The sequence below is a fragment of the Pistacia vera genome, unplaced genomic scaffold (assembly GCF_008641045.1).
Source record: "Pistacia vera cultivar Batoury unplaced genomic scaffold, PisVer_v2 Contig317, whole genome shotgun sequence".
NCBI classification, from domain to species: Eukaryota; Viridiplantae; Streptophyta; class Magnoliopsida; order Sapindales; family Anacardiaceae; genus Pistacia; species Pistacia vera.
The window spans coordinates 615978-630849 of NW_022196132.1; the positions used below are offsets into that span (position 1 = coordinate 615978).

At 37.2% G+C, this 14872-nt stretch overlaps 4 protein-coding genes across 4 annotated transcripts; all 4 read left to right on the top strand.

Moving 5' to 3' along the window:
- The first annotated feature begins 573 nt into the window (after positions 1-573).
- LOC116136670 (pentatricopeptide repeat-containing protein At4g14850-like) lies at positions 574-3552 on the top strand. Its single transcript, XM_031422345.1, has 2 exons — positions 574-2168; positions 3034-3552. The coding sequence occupies exons 1-2, from the start codon at positions 574-576 to the stop codon at positions 3497-3499; spliced, it is 2061 nt and encodes a 686-aa protein (XP_031278205.1). The 3' UTR covers positions 3500-3552.
- A 552-nt stretch (positions 3553-4104) lies between these two features.
- On the top strand, positions 4105-5836 carry LOC116136668 (lactoylglutathione lyase). The gene is made up of 4 exons (XM_031422342.1): positions 4105-4227; positions 4318-4548; positions 5276-5351; positions 5596-5836. The coding sequence occupies exons 1-4, from the start codon at positions 4144-4146 to the stop codon at positions 5631-5633; spliced, it is 429 nt and encodes a 142-aa protein (XP_031278202.1). The 5' UTR covers positions 4105-4143; the 3' UTR covers positions 5634-5836.
- Positions 5837-7608: 1772 nt separating this feature from the next.
- On the top strand, positions 7609-8577 carry LOC116136552 (late embryogenesis abundant protein D-34-like). Its single transcript, XM_031422236.1, has 3 exons — positions 7609-7935; positions 8048-8335; positions 8431-8577. Exons 1-3 carry the CDS (start codon positions 7615-7617, stop codon positions 8575-8577), a joined length of 756 nt encoding a protein of 251 aa, XP_031278096.1. The 5' UTR covers positions 7609-7614.
- A 2402-nt stretch (positions 8578-10979) lies between these two features.
- Positions 10980-12144, top strand: LOC116136682 (late embryogenesis abundant protein D-34-like). The gene is made up of 3 exons (XM_031422358.1): positions 10980-11303; positions 11593-11883; positions 11977-12144. Exons 1-3 carry the CDS (start codon positions 10980-10982, stop codon positions 12142-12144), a joined length of 783 nt encoding a protein of 260 aa, XP_031278218.1.
- Positions 12145-14872: the final 2728 nt, after the last annotated feature.

Genomic DNA, 14872 nt, shown 5'->3' on the forward strand with positions numbered 1-14872 from the left:
TTAAATACGGACAGTCGGCCACCACCGCCGGCTGGTAGCCGGAGTGTTTTTGCAATTTCTAAAAAAATATTTGGGGGTATTTAGTTAAATTAACAAATTTAGGAGAGTTTAAAAGAAATTAAAAAATATAGAATAATATTTTGAGAATAATGACATTTTACTATTTTAACTTTATTGGGAATACTAATTATAATATTCCCAATAGTGTAACAAACAGAGCCTAAGTTTCTATGCATTTTATTTATTAATTTTCTCTCCTACTAAGTCTTTTTTTTTGAAAATAAAGAACATATTCATTAAATTTAAAGAGTCCATTGAATTTGAATAAAAATTTTATTCTTTATTTTTACAAATTAATGAAAATGTTTTTTATTTATATAAAATATGCTAATTTAAATAGAGAGGAAAATTATAGGTGCTATTATTGAAAGCATATTTATTTTTAATTTATCGGGACTTTTCCTCAAACTCTCCAGGGTTTATTGAGGTTGAGCAAAAGTCCCGATCTAAACCCTTTCATGATTCAACTTGGGCGCAGCTTTCACCGATCATGACCCGTACACACCACCACCCATGTCCTTCCACGCTCCCAACACGCTCGCCTTCCTACTCGAAACCGCCGTGTCAACTCACTCATCGTCACTCGGCCGAACCATCCATGCTTACATTATCAAAACCCTCACCTCTCCCATCCCATCTTTCCTGTCTAACCACCTCATCAACATGTACTCCAAACTCGACCTTTCCAACTCAGCCCAACTGGTCCTCCAGTTCACTCCAATCCGCTCCCGCTCCGTCGTCACTTGGACGGCCTTAATCTCTGGTAATGTCCAGAACGGTCTTTTTGCCTCCGCCTTCCTCCACTTCAATAACATGCGACGGGATTACGTTCAACCTAATGACTTCACTTTCCCTTGTTTATTCAAGGCAGTGGCTTCACTTCACATGCCCATTGCTGGAAAACAAGTTCATGGACTTGCTTTGAAAGGCGGCTTGATAAATGATGTCTTTGTTGGGTGCAGTGCTTTTGATATGTACTCAAAAACGGGGCTCAAAGAGGAAGCCATGAAAGTGTTCAATGAAATGCCTGAGAAAAACCTCGCCACGTGGAATGCATATATTTCTAATGCTGTGCTTCATGGGCGCCCAAGAAATGCGATTGATGCATTTATAGAGTTTCGTCGGGCGGGTGGGGAGCCGAATTCGATCACGTTTTGTGCGTTTCTAAACGCCTGCTCAGATAGTTCTTTGTTGGAGTTAGGGAGGCAGTTACATGGGTTCGTGGTTAGATGGGGATTTGATGGTAACGTGTCGGTGTGTAATGGACTTGTTGATTTTTATGGCAAGTGTAAAGAGGTTGGTTTTTCGGAGATGGTTTTTAATGGGATTAATGAAAAAAATGATGTTTCTTGGTGTTCAATGGTGGCTGTTTATGTACAAAATGATGAGGGAGAGAAGGCATGTGAGTTGTTTCTGAGTGCAAGGAAAGAAGGGGTTGAGCCAAAAGATTTTATGGTTTCAAGTGTGCTAAGTGCTTGTGCAGGAATGGCAGGACTTGAATTGGGTAGGTCAGTTCATGCACTTGCTGTCAAGGCGTGTGTTGAGGGAAATATATTTGTTGGCAGTGCACTTGTTGATATGTACGGAAAATGTGGGAGTATAGAGGATTCGGAACTAGCATTCAAAGAGATGCCTGAGAGGAACTTGGTTTGTTGGAATGCGATGATTGGTGGGTATGCACACCAAGGCCTTGCTGACATGGCTTTGGCACTGTTTGAAGAAATGGTATCAGAAAGGTTTGAAGTAATGCCAAATTATGTGAGCTTGGTGTGTGTATTAGCAGCTTGTAGCAGAGCAGGGGCAGTGAAAATGGGCATGCAGATTTTTGAGTCTATGAGAGGAAAATATGGGATTGAGCCAGGGGCTGAGCATTATGCTTGTATGGTGGACTTGTTGGGAAGAGCTGGAATGGTAGAGCGTGCTTATGAGTTTATTAAGGAAATGCCAATGCGTCCAACAATTTCTGTTTGGGGCGCCCTTTTAAATGCCTGTAGGGTTTATGGGAAGCCAGAATTGGGTAAAATTGCTGCCGATAATTTGTTTGAACTTGATCCAAAAGACTCCGGCAACCATGTGCTGCTGTCAAATATGTTTGCAGCAGCTGGCAGGTAAACACCATTCTCAAGAGAAATCTCATAATTGGTTTCTTCACTGAGGTTTGAAGAACTGCCTTCATTTCATTACATGTTGAACTCACTAAGATTTCAAACTTATCTTGCATTTTTATTAAAATCTCGAATTTCTGATCTTCTATTCCCTCTCTCTTGAGCACATGTCTCTCCTGGTGAAAAGCTATTTTACTTCTTCCTGCAAAGTTGTAGAGTTAATAGGGAAGGACTGGTCTGCATGTCTCTCCCGGACATAAATCATGGTCTCTAATAGGGAAGACAAATAAATATGAAATTCAAATGTCCTTAGTGTGTATGCTTAGAAATCTGAAACATAAATATTCTTTTGGATATTAAGAGGGAGCATTTCGGATAATCATAGCTAGATGTTGTAATGCCGTGGTGAGTTACATGTATTTATGTATCATGAAAACATCTCCAATACATGGTTGAGGATCAAAGTATAACACAGAATTGTGTCATTTCGTTTTTTGTCCTGATATTGCACACTACATCATGGTTCACTGTAGAAAAATAGTTTCAACATGTGTATTAGCCTGGAGCTGGATTGCTTGCAGTGTTAACCTTGATGAAAATATTAGGAAATCATATGTAGGTAAAGCTTCATCCTTCATATCTTACTCTTATGCCGCACATCAACTTTACAAGCAAGTAGCTGCTTCCTGTTAAAAAACAAAAAAACCTACATTGGAGTCACTATTTTCATTGTGATTTATTGAATGTCTTGTTCTGAAATAGTTGATTATCGAATGACTTGCAAATACATATTCAGTTTTTCTACTGTGGTTTTTCAAAAGTGTTGAGATTTTTTGTTTCTTCCAACCATTGTAGACTATTAATGCAGGTGGGAAGAAGCTGACCTTGTGAGAAAAGAAATGAAGGTTGTCGGGATAAAAAAGGGTGCAGGTTGCAGCTGGATAACCGTTAAAAATAGGGTCCACACCTTCCAAGCAAAGGATACTTCCAATGAAAGGAATTCTGAGATTCAGGCAATGCTAGCTAAGCTCCGAGAGGACATGAAGGCTGCCGGCTATGTACCAGATACCAGTTTTGCTCTTTATGATTTAGAAGAAGAAGAGAAAATAACAGAAGTTGGATACCACAGTGAGAAGATTGCACTTGCCTTTGGGCTTATAGTTATCCCTCCTGGAATACCTATACGAATCACAAAGAATCTTAGAATCTGTGGAGATTGCCACAGTGCCTTTAAGTTTATATCAGGCATTGTTGGCAGGGAAATCATTGTAAGAGATAATAATCGGTTTCATCGCTTCAGAGATGGACACTGTTCTTGTAGAGATTATTGGTGACAGGTTAGATAGCTTTCAGAAGCCAACCACCCCCCTTTCGTTACAAACAACTTTAAAAGTGTAATATAAATGGAGCAATACTAGTTTTACAAAATACATATAAAGGGGTATACAAAGACAATCACAACCCTTGATTTTTATGATTTTTTTCTTTTTTTTTTTCTTTTTCCGTTTTTTGTTTTTGTTTTTTTCTTCTGGATAATGTCACTTTGTAATCCTCTTTGTATGGGTCTTCATAAGGATAGCATTTTTCATATAAATGATTCTTTATATTGAAGGAATCAACTTCTATACGTCAATTTTACAAGAAATGTGTTCTTCAGTATCCATTTATCACTCTCCTAAGTTCAGAGTTGTGTGTATTAGTTATTAAAATTACTAGCCAATCAGTAGTTATTATTACCTTTATTAAATACTTTAAAAAAAAAAATTGTTTTAATAATGAAAAGTATATTTCCAAAAGGGAAGAAGTATCCACAGAAATCCAAGTTGACCGTGTGCACAATTCCAATGGCTATTTAACCCGAACAGTGATTTTAAAAATAAATCGGCGTCGTATCATGTTAGCTAACGAACAAAGAAACAAATCACTATAAAGTTCGCCGTGGCCGCTTCACTTAAAAACTGAAAGTACAGTCACCAAAATGCCAGTAGCCCAAGGAGCGACACTGAACCACATCTCCAGAGAATCCTTAGATATCAGGCGTCTCGCCGACTTTTACAAGGAGGTATCATCTTCCGCTTAAACTGATAAACTTTTATTAAAACTTAATGTTTAACGGTGAAATATAAACGTTTTTATTTTTTATTTTTTGTAGATTTTTGGTTTTGAGGAAATTGAAGCCCCAGATTTCGGAGAATTCAAGGTGATATGGCTGAATCTGCCTGGAGCTTTTGCTCTTCACCTCATCGAGAGAAGCCCCGTCACCAAGCTTCCAGAAGGTCCCTACAGCGCCACGTCACCCGTCGCTGACGCTAGCCATCTCCCCAGAGGTCACCATATTTGCTTCAGTGTAGCTAATTTTGACTCCTTTGTGCACACTCTTCAGGTATTCCTTTGTTTCTTTCTTTTAATTTTCGATTATATTTTAGTCATTAATTAATTTTTGCAAAATTGCTGGCAAATATAGATAACAACAGTTGTATGATAATAATTTTTTGAAAAACAAAATCTCAATACTATTGCATAAATATTTATGTTATTACAAGATTTCAATCTGAACCCAAAAATAAAGGTGAATACTAAGTAAATACTGATTAGGTGAGCTTTCATTCTTCAAAGTTATCAGTAAAACAAGCATTTGCATAAACGAATTTGAAGACCTACTTGATAGGATTTAGCCAAAAATCAGGGTGGATAAGATGAAGCTAATATTCCTTCTGGTTCTGGTACCCATAGTTTCTGTTTGTGATTACCCCTTATTCGGATATTGTTTAGACAGGGAAATAAGCAATTCAATATCAACAACTGAACAACCAAATTAAGATATATAAACTATCATAATGTACTTTGTTGGGCCAAAGTTTCCATTTCGTGAGTTACTGTGCTGAAAGATTTTATTAAAATGGGGGGGGGGGGTTGGTTTTGATAGTAGATATTGAGCTGTTAAGGCTAGAACCTTATGGAGCTAGAACTTTCAAAATCCTTAAATATGATTTTCCCTTTGGAGGCTAAGTTTACCGCCTAATAAAATCTACTGTAAATAACGACTGGCGTATTTGTTGCTTTAATAATAATAATAGAATTTGGAGATGAAAAAGAATTTGGTTATGCAGGAGAAGGGAATACAGACCTTCCAAAGGTCCCTGCCGAATGGAAAGGTCAAACAAATCTTCTTCTTTGATCCAGATGGTAAGTTCTTGTTTTCTTGCAGCTACAATATTTTGTTAACCTGTTGTTGAAAAGATTTATAATATATAAAGATGACTATTGATTGATGCTATTGCTCTTCTTTTTCCTTAATGTATTTCCATAATGTCATTTCTTTCTGAGTCTGTTCGCATGTTTTTATTGTTTACACTTAAGATAGCCTCAAGTGTTTGATTAATCTCTGTAACATCTAATTACACTTTGGAATTCTTTCTATCGTGTGCAGGTAATGGATTGGAAGTTGCCAGTAAGAGCAATGAATAGGCCAACTCCATCTGTGGGTGGGGTATGAAATATGTTGTCGAAGTAAAATGAGGGAAAATGTTTGAACATATGCAGTATTTCGAGACTCTAATAATCATGTACTTATGGAGTGCTCGGAATAGTTTATATATGCTTGTTACTGTTTCTTAATCATCTCTACCTATCGTCAAATGCAAATAAATAGAATAAGAAATCAGTTAAAGTTTTTAGTTTTTACTATAAGTAATGAGTGTCCTCTTGTACTATTTGTTAGTGGAGTAAATTGATGTGCATTGAAACTGGAATTATGTACTGTGTCTCATCTTCAACTGTAATAGGTTACATCTAATTTGAGTGTTCTTATATCTTGAATAAGGTGAAGTTAGGACATTTTGAGTCTGCAAATTGCTTCCTCAGAATGGAAATTTCATTGAGGCAAAGGCAATCCAATGTGGCCGTATGGCTATTTATCTCTCTCCGCAAAAATCCTGTTTATATATGCAGCTCCCTTGTGATACTTCTTTGTTGTAGCTTATGTCAAGAGTAATCTTTGCATTGTGTATGATATATTTGTGATCACATGGACGTAAATGTTTCCTTTGGCACTCAGTAATAAGGCCTCTACCTACCATTTATGCAGTTCAAGGCTCAGGCGGTGGAAGATTAAAAGTCACGAGGTTGAAAACTTGAAAGAGGATTATATCATATGTTCTGTTTGTTCATCTATCAATTACCCCAGCACATTTGGGTAAATGCAATGAACGGCCGGAAGGAAGCAATTTGTAGGATCACGCTAATGAAATTGTAAGGTAGCACAGCAAATATCAACTAAAACAGACCTGATATACGAGCTCTGAACACTAATTTCCCAACATCTTGAGTAGTGCTTTGCAGCTTCAAATAAAGAAATTTTCTTTATTAAAAATATAAATGAATACAGCATCTAACGCAAAGTTTGCTACTTCTAAATTCTCGTCTTAGTCCTCATCTCAGATTTAAAATTACACTAAAAAATTAATATAATTTATACAAATAGAAAGAATTGAACTTAATTTGCACTCAACCCGGGGTGAAAAGCGGCCAAGTTGCTGGGTGCCGGGTTGATCGGCCCAAAAGTTTAAAATTCACAGGATGCACTCCTAAAAATTTGTTAAGTCTTTATAGGTTTGAAATTTAGCAAACACACCTTAAATACAAATTGATGATCGATTGGTTAGCGGCGGTGACACACTAAATACAATCCCAATTATCCCCTAAGCCATTCCCCAGAAAATTTACCTAAGATCTATTGATTTTGGCTAGATGTTACTATCGTCGGCGTTGACAACCCTTCCCATCACCACGGAAATACTTCTTTCAGCCTCCTAACCAAAACCTATCTCACCCTATCCCCATTTGTCTCGCCAATCATCGGCAAAAGCTAACTGTTGCCATTGTAAGCTTTTTTAAATCTTTGGTCGATTCATTTATGAGAAATCACCTCCGTCGAAACCATTACGCTCACCTATCATTTCTCTTCAAAACCCTCAATATTTCGGTCTTCAATTGTCGGTGATTATCATCTCAATTTTTAAAATTTTTGGTAAATAGAAAAATTAGGAACCTGATTCGATGAAGACCTCGAGTCCCAGTTGAACGGTGCGGCCAGGCTGGGTTTCAAGACATTGACTGAAAGTTTGAAAATATCACGGCTCGGTCTCGCAATACTAAGTAACGGTTGGGCCAAGTGTCTCCATGAGTTACAAACACTTAGACCAACGTGTTCGTTGATCGTCAGGCTCAAACACTGTTAAGTCCACGTTTACTCTCACATAAGAGAAAATATCGCCACATGTATCATTACCAGACAAAAATTTTTACTGATTTGCTTGACACGTTTTTTCAATGTGCCTCGTGTAAATGCGACCCTACTTCAGACTTCTGAGTTTTCCTGATATATAAATAGTAACTTCTTCCTTAGTGCTCAACTTACGAAACTTGTGAAACGTGCAAGAAAGTGAAGATGAGCCAGGAACAGCCACAAAGGCCTCAAGCGGGTGATCCGATTAAATACGGCGACATATTCAACGTCTCTGGTGAACTCACCTCCAAACCTGTCGCACCACAAGATGCTGAGTTGATGCAGAGCGCTGAGACCACCGCGTTTGGACAGCCCCAGGCGGGAGGACCAGCTGAAGTCATGCAATCTGCTGCAAGAATAAACGAACGAGCAGGTGTCGTCGGTCGTGATGACGTAAATGATATCGCTAGAGACAAAGGCGTGACCATAACAGGAACTGAAGTTCCGGGTGGCGGCGTAATCACTGAAACAGTTGCTGGACAGGTCCACTTTCTCTCTCTCTCTCTCTCTATTATCCCTCGTTCACTCGTGTATATCTATTTGTATGCATCAGCTTATGAGCCGCTGTGTGTTGATTTATCTCGAATTGTTTCAGGTTGTTGGACAATATGTTCAAGTGCCGGTGGGGCAACAAACAGCCGCAGGAGTGGGAAACCAAGGTAAAATTACAATGGGACAAGCGCTTGAAGCCGCTATACAAACAGCCGGGAGCAAGCCAGTGGATCAAAGCGATGCTGCAGCGGTTAGAGAAGCTGAAGTGAGAGCAACTGGTAGCAGTGTCGTAATTCCAGGTGGATTCGCAGCTTCAGCTCAGTCAGCTGCAGCTTATAATGCAGGAATGATCCGCGATGAGGACAAGATAAAGCTTAGAGATGTTTTGACGGTAACCTATAGCTAAATTTTCTGTAATCTTTAAAGCATATACACATATGTAACTGTATAGCCATAATCCCTAGAGTGTTCTATGTATGGCTGCAGGGTGCGAGTGGAGGTCTGCCGGCCAAGGAGGTGACCCAAGAGGATGCTGAAGGGGTGCAGAACGCGGAGAAGTGGCATAACATTGGTTTCTCTACACATCCGGGCGCTACGGCTGCTAGGGTCAACCAGCAGCGTGTCAACGTGTAGTGAATATAGTAATAATATTTTGTGATATATAAATGTAGCCTTAGGGCTAAACTAGGGCACTTTAGTTACTACTGGCAAATGTGAAAGTTTTGAGTTATGTAGTATGATATATAGAATTTGCCTGCATCTTCAATTTTACGGCTGAAGTAATTTTCTTCCCATTCTTACGCGGATGAGCTTTGTTTTATTTTAATTGATTTGTCGCGTACCAAATAGTTTGGGGACTGGACCGGAGCACCTCTTCACAGATGTCGAATCCATTTACTAATATTGGTCTTGAAAGAGTATTCGAAAATACTGCCCCAGTTACTCCACAAGAGATAGAGAAGATATATAAAAAAGCCTCATTTAGAAGTTTCTTGTACAATTAAACCCAAAACTCAATATGAAGCATAATTTGAGAGGGTTTATGTCATTTGGTAATTGATTTTATTGTTTATAAATCAAGTCTAAATGATAATCGGATACTCAAATGAGCTTATATAAGATAAGATAAGATTCATGATTGATGTGATTATAGAGAAAAAAAAGAAGCAGGTGTAATGAACAAACATCATGATTATTAGAAGTAGTTCAACATTCATTAACAGGGTATATCGTTAATTAAAGATTACAATCAAGTAATAGTACTGTATACCCGATTAATTTTCATGGATATATTATAATTTATAATATTATTTGGATAACCTTTTCAATGGAATAAACACATAAAGATAATAAAGTAGCATGTTAATTAATAACATATTTAATATGTCTGCATTTATTTAAAAGTTATTCTTCTTACGTTTTAATTAATTATATTATAGTTATGGAGATTTTTGTGATAAAACAAGTGTTAGAGCAACGATGTTTTTTATTTTAAGGAACATCTTTTACATAAATAAAGAATATTTTTATTAATTTTTAAATATAAAGAACAAATTTTTTTATTCAAATTTAATAAATTTTTTAAATTTTCAAGAAAGAGATTTAATAGGAAAAAGAATTAATAAATAAAATACATAAAAATTTATAATTTATTAATTAAAATTATAATAGAGAGTGAAATTTGACTCTCTAGATGTAGAGAGTTAAACCACTCTTTAATTTATATTTAAAAAATAAAGAGTACGTTGGACTTTTATTTTTTATAGATAAACTTTTATTTTTATAATAAAGAGTTTGGATCATATAAAGAATCATTTTGAGATGCTCTTAGTTTGGTCGAATTTGTGGGACTGATATAATTTAAAATTCTACCCTTGAAAAAGTTCCATATTTTAGATTTGCAATTATTGTTTCCTTTTTTTAAAGAGTTAACAACTTTTTCCCATCCAAATAATGGTTTAGTAACACTTTTTCATCTCACCACTTTTAAAATACCAATTTCCTATTAAAAAAATATACTTTTCAATTCGACGGTGAACGGAGAGCACAATCAGTCCATTCTATTGGAAGTTTTTAAGAGAAGAGGCTAGTGAGTTTTTTGGTGGTTGTGATTAGTCGAAATTTGACTAGATAGGTGCGATTGCACAGAGTCTAATCGCTCGATTGTTGGAGATTAGCAGGGTCGGCGAGAGTAAAGTTTGAAGGATTTTAATGAATAATGATCAAAGAAGAGAATGATGGTAATGTGGGATCACAACGATGTCGAAATCGGCCAACTAATGGGGTTGGTGGGAAAGTGTCATTAAATGTATTTTTTTGGGTGAAAAATAGTATTTTAAAAGTGTAGGATAGAAAAGTTTCATCAAGTCTTTGGATGAGAAAAAATCGTTTACTCTTTTTTAGGTAACTGTAAAGAGAAAGCTAATCTTTAGCTATAAGGGAAACATTTGATGGCCAAACTCTCGGTCTATTAGTCAGAAGGGGAGAACTACTGAGCGCCTACCCACTGTACAAAGGAGTAGCAACATACTTCGATTGCCATTAAACCTACCTCATAAAATCTTAATCTTATTAAACTTTTACCTTTAGGATTATCTCTACAAAGAAAACAATCTCCATATTAATCTACCACTAGATCGGGCTTTGTTGTCTCTTGTTCCCTATGGTTGAATCCATCCTTCTTGTTAGAGAAGTGTAGAAGATTTGAAGTTGGAGTCGAAGACTCTGGCTAAGCTTCAATTTCAGTGTAAAAAATGGCCATGAATTGCCATCTATACAATTGGGTGCAAGTGTCGCCACCCCATTGACAAACTTTTCCTAGATTGACAGCCAAGCTGGAGTTTCGCCATGTGTTTCGTTGTGGACGATGAACCCAATTTCTCATTCAACACGTGTCTCCCGAGCAACGTGTCAATACTCTTCCGACTTTAAGCGGCTCTATATCATGTCCCCTCTATTTCCAACTTGCAATTCCAAAACACAGGCAGGAATCAGTATTCCATAATTAGTCAGCTTTCATAAATCAAACGTTCAAGATGAGCCAAGGGCAACCACGGAGGCCTCAAGCGGATCAAGAGCCCGTCAAATACGGCGACATATTCAACGTCTCTGGGGAACTTGCTGGGAGACCTGTGGCGCCAGAAGATGCTGCCATGATGCAGACGGCTGAGAACACAGTGTTTGGGCTGACCCAGAAGGGAGGACCTGCTGCTGTCATGCAGTCTGCTGCTGACCACAATGAGAAAGCAGGTCTTGTCGGTCACCGCGATGTCACTGATATCGCTGGAGAAGAAGGTGTCACTGTTACTGAAACCGATGTGCCTGGTGCTCGAATAATCACTGAATCAGTTGGTGGACAGGTAACTCTCTCTGTCTAATGGCATGCAGGTAGCCTTAAATTGTTGGGTGATGGGAATACAGTTAAGAAATTTAAAATGCTCCAACTTGTACATTAATATGTAGTTATGTTCAACAACATTAATAACAGTCTAATATGGCACTGCAACTTGATAGACATGCTTGACGGCGAGGCTAGTGGGCAGTGGCACGACTGTATAAGTTCAATTCAATTTATAACGAGTGTATATCAGTAACTGTATTTCTAGTGTTAATTGATATTTTGTCTTTAATCCTGTTGTATTTGTGTAGGTTGTTGGAAAATATGTGCAGCCCAGGCCAGTGGCACAGACAGTAGCGGTTTCGGCAGTCCAACAAGGTGCAATTACTATAGGAGAAGCACTTGAAGCTACTGCACAAACAGCCGGCGATAAGCCAGTTGATCAAAGCGATGCGGCTGCAATACAAGCAGCTGAAGTGCGAGCCACTGGGACCAATGTTGTAACCTCAGGTGGCCTGGCAGCTTCAGCTCAGTCCGCTGCAGCTCATAATGAAATAGTAAACCGTGAAGAGGAAAAAATCCAGCTCAAAGAAGTTATCTCGGTATATCATATATCCTTACCTGATAGACTTCAAGATCATTTCTCTTACTATATATGCACATGTTTCATGTAATTCCTCTGTTATGCGGTGCAGGGTGCAACGGCGAAACTGCCTGCAGACAAGGCAGTCATGACTCGACAGGATGCTGAAGGAGTGGTGAGTGCAGAGCTGCGAAATAACCCGAACGTGGCTACGCACCCTGGTGGAGTGGCGGCTTCTATAGCTGCAGCTGCCAGGCTCAATGAGAATGTTAATATATGATCAACCGTGTCTGTCCTAGTACATCTACGTATATATATACACTAGGAAATAAGACTAAAAAATGTCTGGCTTGAGTTATAAAATGTTGTATGGTTTTTGGCATTTAAAATGCTTATGTATGGTTTCTTGCATGTTCATGTTGAATGGTGAGGACCGTGAGGTCTCCAGGTCTCATGTAAAATGCTAGCTGCGTCTTTGCCAGCTTTGTTTTGTATTACTTAGTGCTAATGCAAACCCCTTTTTTTAATTTTTTTTTTTTTTTTTTAATCTTCTTTGGATTTATCTGGTCTTTGAATGTCATGTTTAAATTGAGTTTTTGATTACATCTTCTCTCAGCTTCTTTGAACATCAAGGAATGAATCGCAATTGATTTGTACGTATCTTACATATAATAATATATGATGTATATTCTGCAAAGAAATTATTCGGCCAGAAATCTTTTAATTCAAGGAGTTGGGCGAAGGAAATTGTATTAATTTAGGGCTCTGCAGTGGTTAATTTGATTGGGCTGAGAACCTCTGGTCCAGCTGATGAAATGGGTTCATTATAAAAGGCAGAGTTCAATCGGCGAGTTTTCAAGGATGTGTCACATATGCAAATCTTGAACAGATCAGTTTTGAAGGATTTAACTACCTCTGTGCCAAAGAGATTCTTGGTATATTTAAGAGGTTTTGAGTTTGAATTATTCCTTAGTTGCTAATAGGGGTAGCCACTGTTTATTAAAGCTCTTTTCGACTAGTAGTTCTAACCTTTAGGGTCTTAGGGATTAGTTGAGGTACACGTAAGTTAATTTGGACACTCCCAATCAAAAAAAGAAAGGGAAAAAACAATTCATTTAAATAAAACGAATTTATTTCACTCAAAGTTAATGAAGTTCTAGAACGAACACAATGTTATGGATTTGGAACATGATGGTCGACATATTATTATAAAGAAAAGGTAAAGAAGTCTAATTTCCTTATGATTAATTCATGTCGAAACAATATTAAATATTTAATTAGAAGACTAGAGAGTCCATCAAATCATCAAGTAATGGAAATGGAGTAAAGTTTTTGTTGCTTTAATTGATATTGTATTCAACATAATGGACCTACAAAGTATCCCAAATCCGATAATAAGTCTGACCCACAACTGGTTTTTCCAGCAAAGAAATATATACTTTCATAGCTCCAAGTAAAACTCCAAGTCCAAGATACATTGAGAGAAGAGCTATCTATCACCTTTCACATAAAAATGTAGATAATTTTCTCAGGAGAGATAGAGATAGAGAAGATGACCACCAAGGACATGCTCTTGCTCTCTCGTGAGTTTCTGATCTCTGCTGACTTTTTTGAAATTGAAGGACAATTATATGAGTACAAACTTTCATAAATTGCCTACAGGGAAATCCTGGAACCCACCACACACCCACTTAAAGCAAATAGTTCCTTTCTTTTATCATATTTGTCTTTCTCCAACCACACTATAAAGATAAGATGCTTGTTCTCTTGACAGTAAACTTTTTTTTTTTTTTTTTTTTTTCTGGGCATGCAATAAAACAAAGTTACTTTCATGTATCGCAATAGTTTCAGAATGCAACATGGAGTTCTGATAATATCAGTGTTTTGCATGAAAATAGACGGAGGGTCATGACGCCATATATCTCATTCTATTGTTCAAATATAGTAGTCGGTCCCAGTCCTTGAAATTTCTGCAGCCATGAGTAGTATATATATCTAATTGAGATGAGAAATGAAATCCCACCAACCATGACTCAAAATCCGTTGCAAGGAGCGTTTCGTTTCTGACACTGTAATGGTGGTACATGTTACAATATTTTACCTATTTTTGGCCTGGTAGGGTAAGTTAAACAGGAATTTACAACGTCAGTTTCTCTGGCTAGGTCAAAGTTGAAGGACACACGAAATTAAACTCCTATTGACCCAGGGAAAGTCTTGCGAAAAATGGAGTCTGGAAGATGTATAAAGGTATCATAATGTACAATCTCCAGTAAGGATACTATTTGTAGATGGTGCATTTTCGGCAGCTATTGATTTTAGTGCTGTTTTTCATTAATTGTAGGGAGATACAATATCAGTTTCTGGGGCCAACTTTTACAATAAATGCAGAGATTAGAACACAATAACCCCGACTCACAGCTCTAATACTGGTAATCTCAGAAGCAGTTGTTGTATATCTCAGCTAAAAGGGCCAATTTGAAGAACAGCAACAAACAAAATACATAAATCAATTTTATTCCATATCACAATTCCTATCTCCTAACTTGTGTACTCGGATCCCGATCCATATCATTGCCTCAAGGGAAAGATTGTTCCTTCCAGCTGAAGTTCGTTTAACAGGTGTTTTGTGTTTTCAAATAATCAAGTAACCGAAAAGAGACTCACTTTTAGTTTAAGAGATGATTGTTAAAGGTGTTTTGGATTGAAGGACACGATCTTACTCTAACTAAATCCGACGATTAAGATAAAATTACAAATTATAAGTCAAAAAGGAGAATGATTGGGCAACAATCTTTGTTATGGTCACATGTAATAAATGAAGAAAAACATGGAAACATGATATTTTTGTTACTAAAATATTTTACACATGATGATTAATTTGCACATTTTTACAAAAAAGGTAGCAGTTAGTAGTTAATTGAACAAAATAATAGTAAACGAATTTTTCCCACCCAAGGTTTGCCTTAATGGCACTGTTCCACCTAAAAAAGTTTTAAAATACTATATTC